The 26,448-nt window shown below is 36.5% G+C and overlaps 2 protein-coding genes across 9 annotated transcripts in view; one reads left to right on the forward strand and one right to left on the reverse strand.

Annotated features, from left to right (window-relative positions):
- Positions 1-21,648, forward strand: part of LOC105470851 (urotensin 2B) — a 66,992-nt gene extending 45,344 nt beyond the window's left edge. For 5 of the 8 annotated variants that reach the window (XM_011723109.3, XM_011723112.3, XM_071090656.1 and 2 more), the window contains 7 exons: positions 1,714-1,938; positions 2,276-2,326; positions 5,873-5,971; positions 7,194-7,231; positions 8,661-8,760; positions 10,445-10,620; positions 21,494-21,648. In XM_011723109.3, the coding sequence (XP_011721411.2) occupies positions 1,836-1,938; positions 2,276-2,326; positions 5,873-5,971; positions 7,194-7,231; positions 8,661-8,760; positions 10,445-10,620; positions 21,494-21,580 (654 nt within the window). In that variant the 5' untranslated portion in view covers positions 1,714-1,835 and the 3' untranslated portion in view covers positions 21,581-21,648. Of the gene's footprint in view, positions 1-1,713; positions 1,939-2,275; positions 2,327-5,872; positions 5,972-7,193; positions 7,232-8,660; positions 8,761-10,444; positions 10,621-11,273; positions 12,060-13,997; positions 16,811-21,493 lie in introns of those variants that run through there. The other 3 variants (XM_071090658.1, XM_071090659.1, XM_071090657.1) reach the window with 3 other exon arrangements.
- LOC105470850 (osteocrin) overlaps positions 17,153-26,448 on the reverse strand; it is a 60,638-nt gene continuing 51,342 nt past the window's right edge. Inside the window, exon 5 of the mRNA XM_011723107.3 lies at positions 17,153-19,841. The gene's annotated coding sequence lies outside the window, so the exon portion shown is untranslated. The remainder of the gene's footprint in view (positions 19,842-26,448) is intronic.

The raw sequence follows: 26,448 nt of genomic DNA on the forward strand, positions 1-26,448 counted from the left end.
TAAGGGAGTTATGTTTTTGTCTTTCAATTACTAGAAATTTTGGTTATTACTTAGTCACACATCAAACATGTTTTCACTCATTTTTTCCACAAACCACTATGGTACTTGCACATAGGAACAGAAATGACTATGACTGTAAGTGCTCTCAACGTAATTACAATTTGATCGTGTAGGCAGACACACAAATACATAACTAATGAAAGGAGAAATGAATTTTGAACTATAGTAGATATACAAACAAAATGTTGTGGCAGTCCAAAGGAGAAAAAAAAAGTTATGACACAAAGTAGAAAAAAGATCCAAAAGGCTAAACAGTTCTGATGGCATTTGATCGGTAGCTTCAGAAATCAGTAGGTAAAATGGCCAGTTGTAGAATAAAGGATTCTAGGCAGCCATGTCAGCAACGCTCTGAAGTGCAGAAAGTGCAGGATATGTTCATGCATTAGTAGTCTAATGTGGCTGGTACACAAAAATATATAGTGAAAAACGAATCTGTAAAGGAGAAACAAGCCTAAATATCAAATGAAGTAATGTAGATTTCATTCAGAAACTTTACTAAGCAACCAGTTAGTACAAAGATTAGTCATTCTCCTTAGTTAACGCCATCATGTGCTGCAGTGTATGCACTGGAACGGAGTCAAGTTTAGAGTGGATACATCCCAAGTCTTTTGGGACAAGTAAATGCCAAGACCAGAGGTCATTATAATATAGCATCCCTGGAGCCATAAAATTGAAATTGGAGATATGCCGAAAGACTTTGACTTAAAAGGAAAACCAGCAAAATTAAAGCAAGTATTAAAGAGAGTAACTGATGGGACATTTGCCAGATTCGAATTAATTAAATTCAGCCTTAATTTTTAAAAGTGCTGCTTGCAGCAAAATGAAGCCATCCTTTTCTAATACAGTGAGACAGTAATGTGATCCCATTATGATTCATTTCAAATTTGAGGTTTTCGCCAGTTTATTCAGTTGGTTAAGAATAAAGTGATAGTTGGCTGGGCGCGGTGGCTCACGCCTGTAATCCCAGCACTTTGGGAGGCCGAGACGGGCGGATCACGAGGTCAGGAGATCGAGACCATCCTGGCAAACATGGTGGAACCCCGTCTCTACTAAAAATACAAAAAACTAGCCAGGCGTGGTGGCGGCGCCTGTAGTCCCAGCTACTCGGGAGGCTGAGGCGGGAGAATGGCGTGAACCCGGGAGGCTGAGCTTGCAGTGAGCCGAGATCCCGCCACTGCACTCCAGCCTGGGCGACAGAGCGAGACTCCGTCTCAAAAAAAAAAAAAAAAAAAAAGGATAAAGTGATAGTTGCAAATAACATCACTATCAGGAAGACTACCACCTAGCTCAAAAGTAGTCAAATGAAAGACATTGTTCCCATTTTCACCTGCCCTCTATGCTCTCAGCTTTAGTATTAATAAGATTTGAGGTTAATTAATCCTGGAATCAGGAAATTAAACCATAAGTTATGAAAATCCAACAGTTTTTTATTTCAAGAGATTTTGCTTCATCCTTGTGCATCTATTTGAATGTGTGGGCATGCCTAGAAACGCCTGCTTTTAGTGAAATGGGCGGGTATGAGATGTATTGATTGGGTTCTTCCTGCCATTGACTCTCTAACGAACCTGTCACTTCTCCAAGTAGTGAATCATGTGGACAAGGTGCATTGCATTTTATTGGTTTCTTTTCTTTCTTTCTTTTTCCTTTATCCAGAGCATTCGTAACCGAGGCACATTTGCCTTTTGCAACTAAGCTGTACTGAATTCCAAAGCCATAGAAATATCCATTTTAACCTGGAAAGTCCTTTTCTTTGCTAGTCCAGAAGATTTTTTAACATGAACAAGATCCTCCCAAGCACTCTTTGCTTTGGACTCCTAACGTTGTCATCTGTGTTGATCTTTTTACAATCTGTGCGTGGACGGCCATATTTTACCCAAGGTACCTGCACATCAATTTAAAATCCTGCAGGCGGGTAAATAATTCTTCTATTTCTACTTGAACAACTTTGATTTTTCTGCCATTGTTGAAATAATGTTGTAAGAAATAAATATTAGTTAACAGCCAAACCTTCCTTAAGTAGTTGCTGTTCAGAATTAAATGTCATCTTCAATGCTGTTCTTTTCAAGTAGATTAATTTTACCCAAATTAATTTTATCCAATATTGCACTAAATTCACTTCAACTATACTTTAAATATTGGGGTGCTTGTTTCTCATTTGTAGTCCATGACCAAAGATTGGGAATGTATCAATAGTATTATATTCTTCATATTTCAGAACTCTCTCTTGGGGAAAGGAAAAGGAGATTTTCATCTTACAAGACTATTAGTAAGTTCTTTCTGAAAAGAGTACAACAAAGAAAAATACATCAAAATAGAAACTTGTATTTGCAGAGATTTGCAGAAAATAAAGCATTGGGGGAAATCATAGCAGTTTCAGGAGGGCAATGCTAACACCTACATTACACATTTTTTATCACATTTCCAACATACTTAGGATACTTATGTGAAATGAAATAATTCCATCTATGACAGCTAGAAAATATACACCGTGATAAAATTAGTGAAAATAAGTTTCTGCTCTTAATATTATAATGTATATAATTTTTATTTAAAATTTTTGGTTCTTCTATAGAAAAGGTAGCTCTTAAACTGAGAATTCATAGAGCGAGATTTAGTAGTGATTTATTAGGCAAACAACCTAGCCTCATTGAAACTTTAATACATTTCTTTATGTTTCCAAAATAGTGACTTAAAGTAATGTTCTCTAATATCTTTTCCAGCCTGAAATTCTTGCTGTTTCTCTCATCTAACTGACTTCCTTGTCAGGAAGAGGGAGATAACCTTTTACTCTCAGCTTACTTAAGGGGAACTAAGACAGAATGTAATAAATTTTGTTTACATGACATTAGATTGAGAAAAGAGATCAAGTTTCCAATTTCTGATTCTAATTCCATTTTACTAGACCTTGTAACCTCAGTCAATAAAAAGTAGAGTAGTTCTGTTGGCAGAGGAAATAAAATTGCATAATCCCTTATTATTTATTTATGAGGATTTTACCCATTGAAAAACAAGTAGTCTCAGGGACCTAAATACAAGCCTGGGAATCAAAGATTCTGGATTTTATCCATGACACTCACATTCTGTCTTTTGCCAGCCACAATCATTGCATTTGATCGGTCTCCATTGCTCTTTCTAGGAAATAATGAAATTTCCAATGTTTCTAACATAATGTAAACATGAGAGGAAAAATGTGGTTATTTGCTGAAGACTTTGCAAAATTAGGATTAGGTAACTGTAATTTCTAATTTCATGTGTATATGAAATAGAGAAAAATCTGCCTCTAAAAAGCATTTGCTAGATTACAGTTAAATAACACCTGTGACCTCAGAATGCCACACAGTTATATGCATATATCACAGGCAGCACAGTGGAACTATTTCTCTCAGAGACCTCTTTGATCTCAGTTTTACTATATCTAAATAAGGAAGATTAAATTATTAATAAGGTTATTTTCTATCTAGATAGTCCACGATTAGAGTGAGCTCTTCTCCATGTATACCTTTTTTAAATTCACTATTTGACTTCTTTTAGTCTTTTAATAGAATTTTAAAATAAGCATTTATCTGCTGACACAGACTACAAAGTTGGGCTTATCAGCTTTTTTCTGTGTGTTAGAACTCTCCAAGACAAATGGCACAATCCTCCCAGCTTACATCTGGTAGGGACCATATAAAAGTGTGCCTGAGGGAATGAGCCTGACATGGGGCAAGCTGCCTAACACAGCGGAGGAAGAGAGAGTATCATGACCACGAAGATTATGGGAAATTTCTTTTTGGGAATATAGTCGTTTTGGGAGTTTCCAGGTTTCTTTCTGGTAAAATTTCTTGTCTCTATGCAGTCAAAACCCTCCCACGTAAATGGAAAGCAAAGAGACAACTAAATTTTTTAAGATTCAGTATCTCGAGTAGTAACGAATCACCATTTTCTGTGTAATATTTGCAAAAACGGTCTCTCATGTTGGAACAGCTTTGCCATCTCTTGTGTCAAATGTATGTCTACACTCAGATATTTTATATTCAAATATTTCCTTTATTAATGTTAACTCTGTTCAAAGAAACATTAGGAACATCATTTTTTGTTTTAAATCTGTTTTAAAACTAAGTATGAAAACAAAAAACAAAAGACGCATTTTCTGTTGCTTTTTTTTTTTTTAGCCAGTATCTTAACTTCAGAAATCAACTTTTTAAAATTCCTTGAGAAAAGTTTTTCTTCAGAGACTCCCATAAAAGAGGTGCTTTTTCTTAAGAGATAGTGATGAGGAATTTCTGAAGACAAAGAATTATAGAGGTATAATTATTGGAAGCAAAACTAATAAAGAAAGGCAAATCTATCAGTTTTGTTTTTTGAAAAATGTTTCACTTAACTATGCAGAGGAATGGACTGTGAATTAAGGGGAAAAAAGCTTTAGATCCATACTCTTCTAGTTAGATTACTCTTAGTCACATACATTTTCTAAATTGAAGGTAATGAATCTGTTTCTCTTATCACAGTTGTCTTTCTGAAACAAGTAATTATTATTATCTGGCTCTGAAATATCCCGTCTTTTTTTCAATGAAAACATTTCGAAGATTACAATTTAACATTTTTAATGAATGATTAAAATAAAAATTACATTATTTCATAATAATGTCTTTCTTTTAAACCGAACTATCTCTGAGAGTCTTTGTATAGTTGATGCTGAGCAAAATTTGATATTCTTTTGGTATTTTAAATACTCAAAAAAAAATTTTACCAATAATTTTTATGTTTATGAAGCAAAGAAAATTGAAGAATTGAGCAACAATTAAGTGTCTTTGGTTAATGTAGAAAATTGTGATTCTGTCACCTACCCCAAATTATTCATTTTCTTCTTTTTAATTAGCCATTTAACTGTTTGAATTTATCAACTAACATTTTGTAGAGACAGGAAAGACAGGTGATTTTAAGAAATAGTCTAATCAACTTATAAGTCGTTTCTCTAGCTGAAACCATGTACTCACTCCTAAACTTAAATCTTATTAATATTGATTCTACTCACACTCTAACAGTACAAGAAGGCAGCGAGAAGAAAAAATGATCTTACAGAAATTATGTGATAAAGGTTTGATTTTTCAGGCCATTTCACTAAAGTTCATTGTAATATACTAATTATTATTTCAATTGAATTATTTGTCAATGGATATTTTTTGAATCTTCATGTTTTATAGCTTGTTAGAAGTCTCTTGTCTCAATTTCTACTCCAGAATGAAGATAATGATAGTACTGAGACATTTAGGCAGCTGAGGAATGAATGACTGTGAGGTCAATTGACAAAGATGAAAACATGTCACTTCGGAAGAGGTTGACACCATCCTAGCTCTGCCACGATCTTCCTTGGATGTTTTAAAGGAAATTCATGGAACATGAACTGGCTTATACATAAATGTGTATATCAAATAAAATCACAAAATAAAATGTTATTTTTTTCTTTTGAAAACTACTTTTAGTTTATACTTATGTTAAATAAAATAGTAGAACATTCTAGAAACAGAGATTAAAAAGAAGAAAGTAAAATTCACCTCCAATTCTCCTACTCAGAAGTAATCACAGGAAAAACTGCAACCCTCCAGGTATATGCATATATTCTGTCTTTCTGTGTCTGTCTCTCTTTGTCCGTATGCATTCAACATATATTCAATCCTTTTTTTTTAATGACCTATCCCTTTGGATTATACACTCTCTCTACATTTCTTTTGTTGTTAAATATACAAATTGATAGTTGCCTGCAAGACCAATTTAATTAGAAATATTTTCGGTGACTCAGATTGAAAATGGTGGTTTTTGATCATTACAGGAAACGAAATACTTCCAGATAAAAATTATCCAAATCGTGAGGAACTGTTGCTGGCTCTACTGAATAAAAATTTTGATTTCCAAAGATCTTTCAACACTGGTGAGTTAAGGATAAAGTCAAGCTCTATTTATTAAAAAATAACAGAATCTATTTTGTCTTGAGACTTGCTGTTTCTAAATGTTAATTGATATTAAATGAAATAATTACTCCTTTGTATGTTACACTAAAGATTTAAGTGTTTTTTTTGTTTTACATTTATGTTAAATCCATGGAGTTATTAACAAATATTAAAAGCCTATTTTGGTCAATTCGAGGGTCCTAATGGGATTGGTAACCATATAGTTAAAAAAAAAATGGTTACCTTTATTCATGTTTTCTTCTCATCTGTGCAATTCTCCACTAGTACCCCCAGTATTTTCTTTTATTAAATGTTTCAAAAATGTTATATTCATAGGTTTCTTCTAGAAATTTCACAAATTAACTGCAGCTTTGTTGTAGTTAATTTAGCATTATTTTAATCAAAATCTTTCAATTTTAGGAAATGATTAGAATATAGATGATGAACGAAAAATTTAGGCTACACCAATTGAGATTATTTTTATTTGAAGAACAGAATAATCTGACTTACAAATATCCATCAGATTGTCTTCCAAGAAATGACTGAGATTTTGTCAGAAATTTAGCAAGTCTAGCCTAAGAGAAAATGTGACCAGATGATACTGTGCTACTCTCCCATACAACATCTGAAGTAGTCTAAAAATGTCTGTATTCATACAGCAAAATGCCAGTTAAAAGAATAACTTCATAAATACTTTTAAAATTCAGGGTTTTTAAACTAAAAGTAATATATTCCTATTGAAAAATAAGTGAAATTTATAAAAACAAAAAATTTGTACCCAAATTTTAAGACCTGTAGCAAGTTAGCATTAGTATTTTGGAGAATTTTCTTCTTGATTGAATTATGCATAGGATACATGGCCTGCTTTTCTTCTTCCCATTTAATGTTTTATGAGAATTTCCACATGCCAGCAAAAATGGTTTATTTCTAAATCATAGGTCATGTTAGAACTATGGTCTACTTTAGAAAAACTTTGTACTTATTGTTGAAAGTTAGATATTTCAGATGTCATAACTGATTGCATTTCAATACTATGGGCATTGAAAAAATATACTGGAGATTTTGTATTAGGAATGGGTGGATGATGTCAAATCATACGAAAAAGACCTGTGCTTTCTACATAAGATCCTAAACGTATGTACTGAAGCAAATTAAATATCACTTGCGATATACGTTTTTTCACATGACAAATGTGTCTTGCAGATCTAGCATTGCCTAACAAACTGGAAGAACTTAACCAGGTGAGAATGTGAAATACTTAAATGATCAATTTTAATAACAATTATAAGGAAATTTCTTCTTGGCACAAAGTTTTTTAAAAGAAATTATTAATACTACAATGTAAAACTTCTATTCCTGCTAAACAAAGGGTGAAGCTATTTTACAGGAAAAGAAAAATCAAATTATACTAACACAAAACAGAACAAAACTATGGCTGAAGTGATCTTTCTATATAATGTCTAGAAATCTGGATTCTAATTTTAGCTTTGCAATTACCAAACTATGAAAACTGGGGCAAACAAATTCTCTAGACTGAAATCTCCTCATCTGTAAAATGGGAGGCTATAAATAGATGGATGTTTTTGAAGTTATTGTTTTTAAACAGTGGGAATCTTTTCTCCCCCAAATGTGTTTTTCCAGCAAATGAAACATGTAAAAGCAGAGCTGTTTGGCTTGAAGCAGCTGGTTTGAAGAGCCTGAAGTGCTGCCCTCTTGATGGGGGCCCCTAGCAACACCATTTTCTCTGCAATTCCATTATTCTGCAAACCGTATGGCCGTTTGGGAGAGAGAATTATTCTCATCATTCTCTTCTGAGTAGCACCAACATGCAGATAAACAGTGGTTCAGGCTGAACCCTACTTTTGTAGTTAGTTCTTCAGGGCTTAAGGCAATTCATAACCTTGTTAAAAATTAAAATAAGTAGAATTCTAGATAGAAATCTTAGGGCCTCAAAATACTTTTTCCTTCCAACTAGAAAAGACAAAAAAATTCAGGAAATCCAAGCATTGACATAGTAATTTGTAGCTCCTTGAAAAGACCTGCTCATTATAGGTGACACAAAATAAACTCCAAGTACACAGGCTGTATCTACAGGTTCCCCATTAACAGCTAGAGGTGACTTCCTTTTGCCCAAAACCTATTTCTTTCTGATCTTTTGTTGAGTCATGTACCTTTCCTAGTCAGCCCCTAAATGAATGCTTCCTGTTTTTCTTCTCTTTTTTGTTTCTTTCTTCCTTTGTTTCCATTTCCTCCTTTTTCTCTCTTCCTTTCTTTTGTCCATTTTTTCTCCTTTTTTCTTTCTTTCTTCTTCTTTAATAAAGAGCAGCTTTTTTTTTTTTTTTCCTGAGACAGAGTCTTGCTCTGTTGCCCAGGCTGGAGTACAGTGGTACGATCTCAGCTCATTGCAACCTCCACCTCCTGGGTTCACACCATTCTCCTGCCTTAGCCTCCCAAGTAGCTGGGACCACAGGCGCCCACTACCACACCCAGCTAATTTTTTGTATTTTTTGTAGAGGCAGAGTTTCACTGTGTTAGCCACGGTGGTCTCGATCTCCTGACCTTGTGATCTGCCTACCTTGGCCTCCCAAAGTGCTGGGATTACAGGCATGAGCCACCACGCCCGGCCAACAGCATGGCTTTATAGAAGACTAATTAATTATCATTTTACAGTTTTATCAGCTGGAAAAGCTAAAAGAACAGCTAGTGGAGAAGGATTCTGACATGTCCTATGCTATAGATGGTCTATTCTCTTCTCATCCTAGCAAACGAGGTAAGCTTTTATTTCAAGGTTTTAATATTGACTTCCAAAAGATGATTTTTGCAGTTATTTCTGAGAGGAAGATGATTCAGTGGGTATTTCTTAATCTTATGTTGGTGATCAATAAAAAGGTTCATATTAAAAAACATTCCGATAAAAATGATACCATATAAACGTATTTGAGCTTTCTGGTATTTGCAACAGGGGGCAAGTTCGCACTTCTCAGGTTTAAATAAAATAGGTCCTTATTGTATAAACTCTGGCTTACCCTTGCTATTTTGGCTTAAACACTGAAGCAGAAAAGACCACAAATAGAAATAATCCATTTTAAGTCAATTTGAAATTTCACAGAATCTATTCTGACATAAGGGGAAACTTCATTGCTATAACACTTGTTCCAAGGTTCGATTCATAGCATTTTATTTTAGAAAGATTACTTTTTTGGATTATGCTTTTGGATAACTTTTCCTAGGAAATTATTGTTTCTTACTGTCTTTGTTTTTATTTTTGAAAATTATCGTATTACTGTTTCTTTATTCATGTAGTGATGAGAGATTTCCTAAGGCATATTTATTTTTACTTGTCCCCTATACCAGATTTGTCTTTAACTTCTGTAAAATCATATTTTCACAATATTACTGAGGGAAGAAGGTCGACCAGTGTCAAGCCCTGAACATATACCAGACATTTTATATTTTAATGTCTCAAAATATAGTTATTAAGCATTCAGACTCTAGAGCTAGACTGCCTGGGTTCAGATTTTAACTTTGACTACCTACGCAACCTTGGAGAGTTATCTAATTTCTTCTGCCTCATTTTCTTTGCCTAAAAATGTGGATAATGATAATAATTTTCATGGGATTGTTGAGAGGAGTACATGAGTTAATTTAATTTAAAATAATCTCTGGTATGTAGTAAGTACTATGCAAGCTTAACTTAAAAAAATTATTTTGATCATTATTACTACAATTATTTTCTACACGAATCCCATACGATGGCTATTAATATGACTTTTTTTATAGACGAGAAAACTGCATCTCAGAAGGGTTAAATTTCATGCTGAAAATAACCCAACTGCTAAGTGACTTAGCTAGTAAGGCTGAAGGATAAAGTGGCAGAAGATGAAGTGGAGGGTAGGAGGGAGGGAATTTAGTGACTTTTTTTTTTTTTGAGATGGAGTTTCACTGCCCAGGCTGGAGTGCAATGGCAGAATCTCAGCTCACTGCAAACCTCTGCCTCTGGGGTTCAAGCAATTCTCCTGCCTCAGTTTCCCAAGCAGCTGGGATTACTGGTATACACCATCACGCCCAGCTAATTTTTGTATCTTTAGTAGAGATGGGTTTCACCATATTGGTCAGGCTGATCTGATTCGGGATATATTTTGAATAAAAGTCAACCAATTTTGCTGAAGAATTACACATGAAGTATAAAAAATAGGCAGGTGTCAAAAATTACTCCAAGGTTTTTGTTTTGAGCAACGAGGAACAAAGGACAGTTTCTGTTTATTGAGCCAAGGATAACTTGAGGAGAAGAAAGTACAAGAGAAAGGTTGAAATAGAGATTTGTTGGACCTTTCCTGAATCAGTATAGCTTAGGCTATTATGTGTTAACAGTTTTAATCTAAATCTCAGAGACATAGTGTAATAAATCGAGAATCAAGTCAATGCTTGTAGCACAGCACCGCTCTATTCTGTAGCCCTGTCATCTAGAATGTTGATACAGCTGAACTGCCTCCAACATTGCAAAACAGAAGAGGATAAAGGATACATCCCAGCTTTCAATTGCCTCAGTTCAGAAGGGGCACACATCATTTCTACTGAAGTCCATTGGCCGGGATTAGTCACAGACTACCACCAACATAAGGCAAGGAAGGTTAGTAAACATAAGGAAGTGTTTATAGTACTTGGTGAGCACTGCCTCTATCATAGTCTATCCTTCGATCTCTTCTTAAAAACATAGACTATTCTCAACTCATTCTCGTTAGAGACAACCCCAAACCTCTACTAGTAACTGCACTCAGCACAAAAAACAGGCTTTGCAGGATACATTTACTAGTCTTCATCAGATATAATGTGGCCACTCTTTTTTTTTTGAGACGGAGTGTCACTGTGTAGCCCAGGCTGGAGTGCAGTGGCATGATCTTGGCTCACTGCAACCTCTGCCTCCCGGGTTCCAGCTATTCTCCTGCCTCAGACTCCCGAGTAGATGGGACTGCAGGTGCTGCCACCAAACCTGGCTAGTTTTTTTGAATTTTTAGTAGAGATGGGGGTTTCATCATATTGGCCAGTCTGGTCTCAAACTCCCAACCTCAAGTAATCCACCTGCCTTGGCCTCTTAAAGTGCTGGAATTACAGGCCTGAGGCACCATGCCCAGCCAAGCTACTCTTCATTCACAGACCTATTAACTGAAAAGAAGAGTTATTATTCACCCCATACAAATCCAACAGTTAGCAGAGGAACAGAGAAAGGATAATTGCAATCAGTGGCAACCTGAACATACTACCTGCCAATCTGCTCTTTTCCAGGCTTTCTTCTAGGAGCTCTAGGCACATGGTCGGAATCCCAAGCTGTTGCAGATGCCAGTTTTACCACTTATTTTGTCATTTAATAAAATACCTCTTAATTTTTCAAACCTATGATATCAGTTTCCATATCTGCCATTAATGAGTTGCTGATACTGTGTCAGATTTTAGGTATGTTTTAGAGCAGCACCCTCACTTCACATTATCAAACTGTATATTGGGATATGCTAAGCAAGCTAACAAAATAGCCTTTAAATCTCAAATTTTGATCGAGTTTACATGAAGTCTTACATATGCTGATCATTTTTCCTTCACTTCATGCATACACTATGTGGAACACATGGTCTCCATGTACCTATAGTAGGACAGGAGACAGATGAAGCAGGTAAATGTGCTTTTAACTGCCAGAGCTATGTATATGATCCCAATTTAACTTAATGGGGATGTGGGATCCCTAGGAAATATAGAGAAGTTTTAGGAATAGTTGAAGAGTTGTATTCCTACCACATATTTTGGGTTTGTTATGCCATAGATAATAAAATCTTCCAGTAGTAAATTGAGTAGGAGATTAAATGTATGTATGAATTTGAAGTTAGTGAATATGAATTTATATCTCCAATCAGCCCAGATTAAACATACACATTTGACAGTTGTCCGCATAGAAATATTGTTTGGCATTGTGAAGAGACCATCTAGGGAGTGACTCCAAATACAAAGAAAAGATATCTAAAGACTGAGGCCCAGATCATTCCAAGGGCAGAAACTGAGCAGATGAGGCAGAATCAACAAAAGAGGCTGAGTAGGAGTAGGTACAAGGAAGGAGGCAAGAAAGCAACACCCAGAAGTCAAGTAAAAAAACTGTTTCTGAGCAAGACTCCATCTCAAAAAAAAAAAAAAAAAAAAAAAACTGTTTCCAGGAAAAAGGGGTTCAAGTCTATCCAAAGCTATTGTTACCAAAACACCAGGGGTTCAGTCTAGGTCCTGCAGCTCACTCACTGCACAGAAAGCTGATCACTGAGACAAGTATTGCCAAGAAAGAAGGCTTTAATTGGGTGCTGCAGCCAAGGAGATGGAAGCTCAGTGTCAATCCATCTCTCTAACTCACTAAAACTAGGGTTTATATAGCAGGGAAGAAATGTAACTATGTGTCAGAAAGGCAAGGAAGCAATCATGATGAATGAGGGGTCCAATATCTCATTGTCTGGATGTGGTGATCTCGTGAATTTCAGTTCTTTGATACTTTTTTTTTTTTTTTTTAAATACAGAGTCTTGCTCTGTCACCAGGCTGGAGTGCAGTGGTGCGATCTCTGCTCACTGCAACTTCTGCCTCCTGTGTTCAAGCGATTCTCCTACCTCAGCCACCCAAGTAGCAGGGACTACAGGCATGCAGCCACCACCCCCAGCTAATTTTTGTATTTTTAGTAGAGATGGGATTTCACCATGTTGGTCAGAATGGTCTCGATCTCCTGACCTCGTATCTGCCCACCTCGGCCTCCCAAAGTGCTGGGATTACAGGCGTGAGCTGCTGCACCCTGCCCTTTGACACTTTGTTTGAGAGGCGTAAAGGTCGTTTCCTGAGGAAGAAACTCAGCTAAAACAAATACAAGCTTTAAGCTTTAACAGCAGAAGGGTCAATTTCTGATTATCCAAAAACAACTGTCTATGGGACTATTGGGCTGGTTTCACTATGATAGATCCAGTAAAATGACGACTGAGAACTTCCAGTCGAATTCAGTGGAGGAAAGGTCATTAATGGCCTTGCCAAGGATTGTTTGGTGAACTTTTTGTTAAAGAAAACATGACTATAGAACTGGAACCACTGGTGATAGAAAATTATCTTAAAGAATTTTGTGCTAAGGAATAGAAAAAAATTTGGTACATCAGCTAGAATGATTTGAAAGCATCCGAAAAAAAAAACCAAAAACACAAAACCCTTTTTGTTTATTTTTAAGCAAGTAGATACTGCAACATGTTTGTAGGCCAGGTACCAGTGGCTCACACTTGCAATCCCACTACTTTGGGAGGCCAAGGCAAGAGAATCACTTGTGCCCAGTCGTTTGAGACCAGCCTGGCCAATATAGGGAGGCTGTGTCTCTACAAAAACATTAAAAAATTAGCCTGGTGTGGTGACCCACGTTAGTAGTCCCAGATACTCATGAGATTGAGACCGGAGGGTCCCTTGAGCCCAGGATTTCAAGGTTGTAGTGAGCTATGGTTGTGCCACTGCACTCCAGCTTGGGTGACAAAGCTGAACATAACCCACAATGCACATGAAGTGTTCTAATGTTGCCATAACTAGAGACTAACCACTGTGAATAACAACATATGAAGATGAAATAGACCCAGAAATCCAGCTTAAGAAAGTAAAAACTTACGCTTACTATGAAATATTGTACCTTTCTTTAATCTTTTAATATATTGTCGATAGAGATCTGCTACAAATATAGCTATTCAACTCCTAGCGTCATGCTAAAAACAGAGAATACAAGAGTTAACAAGACAGCCATTAAGTGACACGAGAAAGTTGTTCGGGGTTTTACTTTATGTAAATGATAACTGGTGCATGCTATAAACATTGGGGAATTGGCTCTACCACCAATATGACTCATGACAGTTCCCTTTGACCACATCCAAAAAGTTCTCCAAACTATATTCCATTGTATATTTAATCGAACTGTTCATGTGGTATAAGTCTTGGCTAAGTGTAAGTTTATGTTCTTCTGCCAGACTCAGATATTCAAAGGCATCTGAAAGGACAGAAAGTACAGTGATGATAACTTTCCAAAGCATACTATAAGAAGAAGATTGGCCAGACATGGTGGCATGCACCTGTAGTCCCAGCTACTCAGGAGGCTGAGGTTAGAGAATCACTTGAGTCTGTAGCACTCTATAATCATGCCTATGAATAGCCACTGTGGTTCAGGCTGGGGAACATAGTGAGAGGCCTCATCTGAAAAAAAAAAAAAAAAAAAAACTGAGAAAAAAGAAGAAGGTTAGATTAGTGAGTGAGGTGCCTCACTTCAATGTCTGAAAATAGACTTCTGCTTTTGCAGGGTTTGAATGTGGCTTCTAAGGGAAACTGTGGCTCTTGAAGAAATGAAAAATAGGCTCTGAGTGATATCATAACACTGTTTATATGTGGTGATAAACACAGGGGCTACAGTGTATTTGGGGAGGAAAACCTGGGCAAGCAGATAGAAATTTATCATTCATTTCAATGAGAGATTATATCTTTTTCAAGTCTTTTTCACTGTAAATACTGCTGATCAACAATGAATCAAAGACCCTTCTCCCAAGGGACTTAGTTTTATAAGGTCGTTAAGTAAAAGGAAATTAGAGAAGCTGATAATTAGCCAGATGCAACTTCTCTGTCAAGTGATCGGTAACAACCTACAGAAGATTTAAAATGATTCACTTATATATTTGAAGATTGAAATGCCAATATATTTGGTTTGATTTCTCTGAAGAATCATTTTATGATCAGAGTGGGAAGGCTAAATGTGATGATAAATGAAGTTAATTAAATATCATTTTATGGTCTGCAAAGTGACCTTCAAACTGTCTTCCTTCCTTTTCACTCAATAAATAGACTGTCATTAGCACTGCTTTTTTACTTATGTGACTTTCTTTTTGGTATTTCAGTTACCTCAAGTGTAAAATAGAGGGATGAATCTCATAGGGCAGTCCATCGAATTCTCTAGACTGTATTATATGTATTATAATGTACAATAGTGCTGTCCAGTAGAATTTTCTGTGATGGGAACATTCTCTAGTTTGTACTGCCCATTATGGTAATCACTGGCTACAAGTGCTACTGAGCACTTGAAACATGACTAGTATGATGGAGATGCTGAATTTTTAATTTATTTAATTGTAATTAACTTAAAGATCCACATAAGGCTAGTAGCTACCATATTGACTGTCCCTTTTAAAAACTTCACTCTCTCATCGAGCCACACGTAAGCTATTGATTCAAGAGAAAGTTTTATCAAATATTCTTCTAATAAAAAAGGTATTTTGTTTTCTTTTTTAGCTTGCTTTTGGAAATACTGTGTTTAAAGCTTTTTCTCAGGATGCAAAGAAAGATAAGAATATCAGGAAAAGATATGTATCTACCCACTCTACTGTTTAAAATTGTAGCTGTTTCAATCACAAAGAAACTGGCATTTATTCTGCATATGATGTTTTCACCTTGTTCTTGTTACTAAGTCAATTGTAATAAGCTTAAGGTTTATGTTGTGAATAATCACTAATCAGTTGCACTTTTGAATGGCATGTCATTATCAAAATGGGTTTGTAGAGCTAGAGTTGAAAATGCTGTATCTATTGTATGCTTTCTATAAATTCATTGCTCATGTAAAGTTTTGTCCTGTTGTGACTATGCTGAACTATTAATTAAAACATTTTGAAAAGCATCTTGGAAGGTTAAATTATGTTGTCTCATGTTACATGGCAAATATGCATTATTGTTCTTTCTCATTTTTATGACTGTGTTGGCCACCTCTCTTTTCTATGAATTTGAACAATGGTCATTGAGACTACCCCAACAAATGAATACATTACTAAAGGAGAAACAGATTTATTAAACTCTGGGGGAAAAGTACTAGATGTCTTAAAGATAGAACGTTAAGAAAATTTTCTTAAAATAATGATTTGCCTTTTGTTTTCTTAATTTTCATGTCTGCCTTCTCCACAACATGAGAAATTATTTGAGACTCTCAGCATGCTTGTAAGAGTTTAGACACAATGTGGTTAAAAAAAACCAAAAAACAAAAAACAAACAAAAACAAAAACAAAAAAACAAAAACCACAAAAACTCGTTGGCTTTCTCTTGATTAGTTTTTGTTTCACGTCTATACATCATACTGCCCTTGCTTACATCTAAACAAATTTATTTAGTCAATTAAAAGTTGGATAGTCAACCTCAATTTTGTTTACAATCTGTGCTGGCACAAATATATGGCCAAAGTAACTTTACAATGAAAGAATATTAATGGCTAGCTTACTCTGTGATAGCTGACCAGATCAGTCTACGTACCACCCTTTACAATATGGGGAGGAGAAGATACAGTTTAATCTACGTAACATTGTGTGGTGCTTAAGATATAGCTGTCTTATAAGATAAAATGAATAATATTGCTTAATCTATTAAAAAAAATTAAGGGGCTGGGCATGGTGGCTCACGCCTGTGATCCCAACAATTTGGGAGGCCGAGGCGGGCAGATCACCTGAGGTCAGTAGTTTGAGACCAGTCTGACCAACATGGAGAAACCCTGTCTCTATTCAAAATACAAAATTAGCTGGGTGTGGTGGCACGTGTCTGTAATCCCAGCTACTCCGGAGGCTGAGGCAGGAGAATCACTTGAACCCAGGAGGCAGAGGTTGCCATGAGCCGAGATCGCCCCACTGCACTCCAGCCCGGCAACAAGAGTGAAACTCGGTCTAAAAAAAAAATAATCAAAGGCTAGGCCCAAAGGCTCACACCTGTAATCCCACCACTTTGGAATGCGGAGGTGGCAGTGGAGGGCATCAGGCTTAAGCTCAGGAGTTTTGAGACCAGCCTGAGCAACATGGTGAAACCCCATCTCTACAAAAAATACAAAGATTAGCCAGGAGTCGTCACATGTGTTTGCAGTCCCAGCTACCTGGAAGACTGAGGTGGGAGGACTGCTTGAGCCAGGGAGATGGAGGCTTCCGTGAGCTGCGATCGCACCACTGCATTCCAGTCTGGAGCAAGACCATTTTTCAAACGACAAATGTGTTATAATAAATAAAGATGAAAACTCCTGCTTTCATCATCTCATGTTTATTAACTTTGGAAAAGTTGAACCATATTGAAGCATCTTGAGCCTTTCGGCATAAAGGGTAATATCATTCAGAAAGTTTTTCATACTTTTTCCTTTTAGAAGACTCTATTATTTTTTCATAATTTGGTTGAAGAAACTTAATTCCCTAAAGCTATGAACAGATTAAAGGTACAATTTGACAGACATTTTGTAGTGTGTGTAAATTTTAGGACAACATAGCCAGGAACTAACATCCTCTTTTGAAATTTGATTATGTAATTGACACTAGAACCCAGAACTCCGTATACATATATTCATTTGCTGTATAAAGCTTCATGCAGAAACAAAGAGAAAAAAGGTAATACATTATTTTGAAACGAAACAAAAGAGTCCCTTCAAGTTGAAATACAGTTGGATTAGTAATACCTAATGCATTGGATAAATAAGTGAGATGATTTGTCATATTCTTAACAAAAATTATGTCTTAATTTACTGCTACGTTAAAAGAATAGCCCCATTATTTAGTATATCGCTGACTTATTTTCTATTCTGAATGAAGTAATACTAAAAATTAAAATATGAAATAAAATGAGTTATAAGTGGAGAAAACATTTTCTTCCCTTCATGGAAATTGTGTATATATTATATTAGGAGAAAACATATTACACATGAAACTATAGCATAAATCAATATATTGTGACTTCTTGTTTTAATTAAATTGGATGCCATAATCTAATTTTGAATTAAAAAATAAAGAATGTAGGAAATAGATTTGCATAATCCAACTTCCAATATTTACCATGAGAAAGTTTTAGGCTAAAGTAGGTTTTAATACCTTTTGTCAAAGCACGAAGCAGAACCCAGTTGGATTAGAAGCTACAGATACCCAAATGTGAATACAAGGAAAGAAAGAGCTTGTAAGCAATAGGAGCATTTCTATAGTTCATCACAAGGTTGGGGAAAGGCAGCCAAGGATATCATAACTTCTTAAATAATTCTTTCAAATCATGAGTCCTCCAGGATGCTTCCCTATGTGCTATTGCTAGCTTTCTAACACACATTTATGAAAAGCAGAATTGGTTAGTTTTCCCAAAATTCACTTCTCTTTGCTACAGCCCTCTACCATAATTTGAAAAAAAATTTTATTTACTATTTTTCCTAAATTAATTTTGAAGACTTTCAATTTGAAAACTGTCCAGAAAAACTAAGAAGTTACATACAAAACCAATATATATTCTAAGTACACATGTTCATTTCTTTCACCTCTTTTTGCCTCTTTTAAACTTTATCTTTAAAAAGCACATTGGATAACTGAAAAATTCGTTGTTTATAAAGGTCAATTTCTTAGTTTAACTCTTTATCTAATTTTTTTTGTCACGTTTCTTTGAGTTTATTTTATTCTTTGGATCACAGAAGTCCATTGATTTTTAGTTAAGATTAGCAATTGCCCATTTCTCTCTTTTTCCTTTCATATGAAGACACCTTCTCACAGTACTCTCTTTTTATGCTAAAACAAGCCTTTGCTCTACTGGCCAAGCCTTTTTTCATCCCACATATCAGTGATTTTCAGGGTTTACAGAGGAAGTGTTTTTCAGATGCTTTATAAACTTCTGCTAAGTAACTTATGATGAATCTCTGTTCCATAGAAAGTTTTTTTGTGTGAAAAATACTTCACTTGAGAAGAGTTTTGTGTGTTTTCAAAGTATATCCAATGCACAATGGGCCTATGTGTCCAAGCTACAATAACATCATAGTTATTACTGAGATTTGAGCTTTCTACAATACCAAAACTTATGTTTTAATAAGCCATTCAAAAATAATCTGAATCATTTTAAAGAAATCATTCTCAAAATCATTATGCTCATCAATTGACTTAAGGATAAAAAGGCAATTGAAGCCAAATAAGCCAATATATGAAACAGAGTAAACAGGTTCTTAGATGAGTCCAAGATACCAAAAAAATCACATTGTACTATGCTGAAATGTACTGAGCTAAAATGATGTGTGCTTAGCTGGCCCTAACCTGTTATGGTGGTTTACTACTTGGTGGTAATTCTTTGACTTCCATCCTACTTTCATTTTTACTTCTGCGTGTACTTACTCCACTCCTAATGAGACACTGCTTCTCTTAACTATCAGAATTTAGAAAAATGGAAAGTTTTTAGGGGACAAGGGATATCTACGTTTGACAAATGAGTAATGTCCTTCACCTTCTTAATTCTAAGGCAATATGCTCATTAGGGCTGTGTTTTATTTTTCTGAACATGATTGAAAATTGAATATGAAAAGAGAAGCCTAATTTCATAATTGTTACCAATCAGGCTATTGGAAAAATGGAATACAGGGAAGTGAAAGTACTTAACAGAAAATATACAGCACTGCCTTTCCTTATTCCCCAATAACAAACAGATTATATCTAAATTTTACAGAAGCAAATCTGTCTTTTGTTATTATTCTTTGACTACAAACATGTGCATGGCAAATCCATACAGACGGCATTTCACTGTGTTGTGTTTTCAATTATTATTTTTAAAAGTAAGGTTTAAGGGGAAGTTAACCATTCTTGAATAATTAAGATATATAATTTTTAAATGAACGTGTATCAAAATGATTTACACAATTTAATTGAAGCTGTAACAATGCTGTAATGTGATGGACTGAAGTTCAAGCTTTGGAAAGGATTTGCAGAAGGTCAGTTCCTTGAAAATGTAATCATTAAGAAGTGTGAATAACTTCAGTGAAGCATCTTCCACATTTCTGTGACATTTCACCAGGGAAGTTGCATCTGCAAAAATGAAAGTTGAGATTGTTAAAGCTAATGAGAACTCTGTAGATCAGGTGGAAGTCCATCAACTTCACGTGAGAAGAGTGAAATATTTAATTACATGCTGTTCCATTATAGCCTTTATTTACATGGCACATTTTTATTTTGAAGATCATAATGTAAAATAACAATTTCAGTTCAAAATGCATTTAAAAGAACATTTTAAACATATAAGCTAAGTGCTTATGCTCGTTTTAATAAAAATTATAAAAAGTCTTTTTCACAACTCCTTTCTTCAAGTACCAACTATATTCTATTTTGCTTGAGTTTTTAATCTTTGTTCAAAGGATACTGCCATGACAAAAAAAGAAGAACAAAGAAAACCTGAATACTACTTTCTGTTTATTGTAACACATTGAAAATTGTATATTTTGCACATTCTACCAAGAATCCCACAATATACTGCCATTTAAACAAGATTTCTGCTGTGTTTGAGTTATATTAATTTATTTGAACAATGGTATGTCAATATATGTCAACGTAAATCTAAAATAAAAATTGTCAGTATAATTCACAACATGTGTCTCACCTTATTGGAAGAAAAGCCTTAATGGATGTGCCAGCAAGTGGTAGCACAATTAATGGTCACGTTTCTTTTCTTTTTTCTTTTTTTTGAGATGGAGTTTGCCCAGGCTGAAGTGCAATGATGCGCGACCTCGGCTGGTTGCAACTTCTGCCTTCCGGGTTCAAGTGATTCTCCTGTCTCAGCCTCCGGAGTAGCTGGGATTACAGGCACATGCTACCACGCCAGGCTAAATTTTTGTATTTAGTAGAGATGAGGTTTCACCATGTTTGCCAGGCTGGTCTCAAACTCCTGACCTCAGGAGATCCACCCACCTCGGCCTCCCAAAGTGCTGGGATGACAGGTGTGAGCCACCGCGTCCGGCCAATAGTCACATTTCTAATTTTACCAGGTTGACATTCTGATTTCAGTGGCACAGACCTAGAACTTGCTAATTTCATCTAGAGAAGCTAGGAAAATTTAGACAAAATATTTCTTTGAATTTGAGTTGCTTAGAGCTAAAGTCTACTAAAAACTCGAAACTTTGGTACAATGTATTAATGATTTCAGAAAGCCATTGCATAAATACCAAATTATCGTCCTTTTGAAAATACGTATCAGAGAAGAAATTAGCGTTTGGTCTTGGAACCAGCGATGGAAATCAAAATATTTTACCCAAAATATACTTCTTTGACTTATTTTGAAGTGGCTCCACAAAGCTGTTTTTTGTGGGGGAAATTTGCATCTGTGGAGAATTTGCGTTAATGCAGCCAGCCCTCCTCTTGTCTAGATCTAGCGAAGATTAACTGAGAGTCTAATACTTTTAGAGGTCAGAAAAGAACATTTGCCATGTATTCTCTCTGAGGGCTGCTGGGTTTTATCTACATAACAAGACTACCTTTGCTAGCCAAACCTCTTTCCTTTCTCTCTCCCATAACCTCTCTTGCCACTAAAACCTGTTTTTGGCCATGCTCTGAGCCTGCATTCTTTCTGTAACCTCAAGATAATATAATACTTTTTTGTACACCATTGGTAGATTGGGTCTTCATTCTGAAGGCTCCCCTGCATACACATTAAATAAAGTTGTATCCTTTTCTCCTTCTAATCTTAGATCTGCCGCATGTCAGTGATTTTCAGCAAACTTTCCAAGGGACAAAGGTTAAAGTCAGCCCTTGGCACCTTCCGTTTGGTGCAGTGAGCAGGGAGATTAAAACTTCACCCTGCCGGAAGTCACAGTTATGAGAACCCAAGACCTAATCTGCTGGCAAAAAGAGTAAGAATTTCTTACCAGAAAAGCTCTTGGCCTCTGTCTCTCTCTGTGTAATCTGGTCAGGGAATGGTAAAAATCACTGTTTCCTCTGCACAATTTTGAGTAACGTGAGACAAAGATTTATGTGATTTAACTTGGGGTATAGTATCTCTGGTGTACTTTTTGGTACTTTGTGGTATGAATATTCATATTGTGTGATCTCTTTCCTCCCAGAAATAGTCTTTTCCTTTGTCTCTGTCTTTCTGTGTTGTTCATAAAGAGGGATATCAAATAAAGCTCCCTCTTGTTCAATTTTATGTCCTGGAGAGCCTGACATCTCACTAAGTGGGAGCATTCTTTCCTGGTCTCCACCACCCGAAGGGCATGATTTTTGGGTCACATCAGGTGGTCATCCTAAAAATGCCTGGGAACCCGACTTTTTTTTGTGACTAATCTCCCAAGCTCTTGGGGGCGGGGGTTTGTCATAAGAAGTCCCGTCCATAAGGGGCTTTTGTTTTCTCAGCCCTTGTTGCCTGGTTAATGCTGGGAAAGTCCAATCCCAGGAGGGGACACCCGGTGTCACAGATTAACATATCTGTGACTGGCACCCCCCTCACAAATCTGTGGGTTTCTTAATATCTGTGGCAACAAGAGTCTTTTGCTATCTTAGCCCGTTTCTGGGAGTGAGATTTTGCTGGGGGAATCTTTGGCATTGTTTCTTCTATGCCCTAACATTACATTCTGGGCTTTACATGAAGAGGCTTTTGGATTGAGTTGTTACTGGAATAAGTACACCACTGGAAATCTTAATTGTCAGTGGCCAGAAGACGGATCCTTTAAGTTAGACTAAAATTCCTAAATTAAAAAAAAAAAAAAAAAAAAAATTTAGAGATGTCTTATACCAAACAACGGACGAGAAGATTAAATTAAAAGAAGGATACATAGGCTGGGCATGGTGGCTCACACCTGTTATCTCAGCACTTTGGGAGGCTGTGGTGGCAGATCATGAGGTCAAGAGATCGAGACCATCCTGGCTTACATGGTGAAACCCCGTCTCTACTAAAAATACAAATGTTATCCGGGCATGGTGGCGTGTGCCTGTAGTCCCAGCTACCTGGGAGGCTGAGACAGGAGAATCACTTGAACCCGGGAGGTGGAGGTTGCAGTGAGCCAAGATTGTGCCACTGCACTCCAGCCTGGTGACAGAGGACACTGTCTCAAGGAAAAAAAAAAAAAGAAAGAAAGAAAGAAGGATACATAATAGGGTCATGGCTAGCCTTTAAAATTCTCTTGACTAAATTAAAGAGCAAAAATTCGACCTAAAACTTTTAAAGTCCTTTGTAAGAGATCGCCTGAGGGAATAACAATAAAAGCCATCCTGCCTTGTGGTCTATTAGTTAAAATTCCATGCTTTCAGCATCAAGGCCTGGGTTTGATACCCAGTCAGGGAGCCCTATTGGTTTGACATTTGTGTGACTTTTGACTTTTTGGGAGTGGTCATTCACTTCTTTGGAGACACCTCATACATCCTTGGTTAAGTCAGAACCTTGGTTAAGGCCTATTAATTTTACCAGGGAGTGTACTTTTGGTTAAAAAAAAAAAATCGGAAGTCCAGGCTTGGTGGCTCACGCCTGTAATCCCAGCACTTGAGAGGCTAAGGTGGGTGGATCATGAGGTCATGAGTTCAGGACCAGCCTGGCCAATATGGTGAAACCCTGTCTCTACTAAAAATACAAAAATTAGCCAGGGATGGTGGTGCACACCTGTAATCCTAGCTACTTGGGAGGCTGAGGCAGAAGAATCTCTTGAACCCGGGAGGTGGAGGTTGCAGTGAGCCGAGATTGTGCTCCTGCACTCCAGTCCGGGTGACAAAGCAAGAGTCTGTCTCAAACAAACAAACAAACAAAAAATCAAAGCCAGAAATATTAAGATCAGCTATTTGTCCCAGTTAAAATCTGATAATAAAAACTAAAGGGATTTTTAAAAAGCTCTATGGTTAAAGATCAGCTTAATTAAAAGTTGATATCTGAGCTGTGTATGTGTATGTGTGTGTGTGTTTGTGTGTGTCTTTCTGCTTTTTCTCTTTGGATCCTGTTTTTGGACATTGTTTTTCAGTGGACTAAAACTTTTTTTGTTTTTTTAATGTGCATGTCTCTCTGTTCCCTTCTTTTCTTAAAAATTGTTCTCCTATGCTGGGTGCCGTGGCTCACGCCTGTAAATCCCAGCACTTTGGGAGGCCAAGGCAGATGGAACACCTGAGGTCAGGAGTTCGAGACCAGCCTGACCAACATGGTGAAACCCCATCTCTGCTAAATGCAAAAAAATTAGTGGGGCGTGGTGACGCATGCTTGTAATCCCAGCTACTTGGGAGGCTGAGGCAGGAGAATCGCTTGAACCTGGGAGGTGGAGGTTGCAGTGAGCTGAGATTGTGACATTGCACTCCAGCTTGGGCAACAAGAGTTTTTTGAAACTCCATCTCAAACAAAAAAGATTGTTTTCCCATTTACTTTCACTTCTCCCTACTTCTCCTTCCTCTCTGCCATTTTTGGTACCACAGGAAATGATCTAGAGAAGACTTCTAACAGATCACACTCCTTCAGGAACTCAGCAGAAGTTTACTCTGAGTCCTCTGACTGCTTTCTGGGAGTCTTCTTTCCTTGCAGTTTCAAGCGTCGTAGGCAACCTCCTCTCAGGTCTAAAACTCTGCTCTCTTCTGTGTTGTGTTACCTGATCGCTTTGGCTTTTGACTAGAAATTATTTGATACTGTGAGAGAACTTGACTTTGGTGTATGTAATAGCGAGGCGAGAGAAACAGTGTTAGACATGGCCAACTATAGTTGTTTCCAATAAATGGTTGTTACTAAAGGGGGCTATTCATTTATTTGCACATTAGACAAGCAACGGTGCGGTTTAAACACCTAGAAAAATGTATTTGCAGCAAAGTGCCCAAAGTGTGTGGCCTGGTCTCCATGGTGCTTTCCTCTTTTGGGGGGGACCCGGGATTCAGTGAAAGCCTTGATTTTTTTTTTTTTTATTATACTTCAAGTCCTGGGATGCATGTACAGAACGTGCAGGCTTGTTACATAGCTGTACATGTGCCACGGTGGTTTGCTGCACCCATCAACCCGTCATCTAGGTTTTGAGCCCCGCATACATTTGGTATTTCTCTTAATGCTATCCCTCCCCTTGCCCCCTATCCCCAGACAGGCCCTGGTATGTGATGTTCCCCTCCCTGTGTTCTCATTGTTCAACTCTCAGAAACCCTTGATTTTTAAACATCTAAATGCTTTGCCTTTTAACCGCGTCCACTTTTTTCATATTTAAATTATTAGGCCCTATAAACTAAACATACTTTGTTAGCCTTGTTCCTTAATGAGTTCTGTCCTGACCTCAGTGGTCTACTTGAAAAACACAGACTAAATTAAAAGCTACTTATCTAAATGAGATTGCTCTCTTTATGCAATCTTATGGTTAATTCCTAAGGAATCTTGGCATCCATTTTTAATCTTCCTTTGACACACCCAAGCTTCTTGAAAAATCAAGTTCTCTCTGTACTTTGAGATATAAATTTGCTACCTGTTTTCTCTGAAACTCAGAAAGGATTCTCCATATAAACCTTAAATTTTTCCATTTACAAAGGCATAGTTTGAATCTGTCTTTTTAGACTAGAGAGTTTTACCTGTCTTATGGCTAAAATTCTAAAATCAAAACAATGAAGTCTTTGTGTGCAGAGTGTATGCTATACCTTGTGTGTCTCTGTACATACATGTATATGTATATATGCATTTATAACTATACATGTTTAATACTGTCTACACATGGTACCACGATAATTTAAAAATAAATGAGTACTCATAAATTAAGGCCAAACGCTTTTCAAGTTCATGTGAATTTAGCAATCTTGGAGAAATAAAGATAGTTTTAGAATTATTGGTAAAATAAGATTGAAATGTCTTCAGAATTTTAATTTAGACATTTTTGTCTGAGTCTATTGATCAGGCAGGCTTACGGCCAAAAAGCTATTGCTTGAGATTTTTGATACTTCATTACTTTGTTTCTGAGTCTGTGTATCTTGATTTGAATCTTTCGATTCAGAGGTCTAGACAGATGCCTATGATGAGGCTCGGGGATGACACCTGGTCCATCTCTCCTATCCCAGGTATGCCTCCCCTGGTGGGAGATGCTGAGAGAAATTAGATTCTCCAGGCATTGTCTTTTGTCCTGGGCTCTGCATCTGATATGTAATTAAAATTACCTACTTCCTAGGTTTTTTACTAAGATAAAAGTTACTAATTATTAACACTATAATAACCACATGTAGTCAAAACTACTAGGTATAAGAGAAAAAATATGCAAAATGTGTAAGGAAGTAGAGTATGTTTTTGGTAAGAAGGATTATAAAAAGGCATGTAAATTTGTGTGTCTGTGGTCTTTTTCTTTTCTTTTCTTTTCTTTTTTTTTTTTTAGAGAGGGTGTTGCTTTTTCACCCAGGCTAGAGTATAGTGGTGTGATCACGGCGCATTGCAACCTTCACCTCTCAGGGTCAAGTGATCCTTCCAACTCAGCCTCCCAAGTAGCTGGGACTACAGGCTTGCCCCACCAAACTTGACTAATTAAAAAAATTTTTTTTGTACAGATGGGGTGCCCCTTTGTTGCCAAGGCTGGTTTCAAATTTCTGGGCTCAAAGTGGTCCTCTTGCCTTGGCCTCCAAAAGTGCTAGGATTACAGGCTTGAGCCACCACACCCAGCCTTGGTTTTTGTTAAAGTTATTTTGTCTAGTTTAGAGGTTTTAAGGATTGTTTTAAATTGAAGAAATT

Source organism: Macaca nemestrina, chromosome 2, assembly GCF_043159975.1.
Source record: "Macaca nemestrina isolate mMacNem1 chromosome 2, mMacNem.hap1, whole genome shotgun sequence".
NCBI lineage: Eukaryota > Metazoa > Chordata > Mammalia > Primates > Cercopithecidae > Macaca > Macaca nemestrina.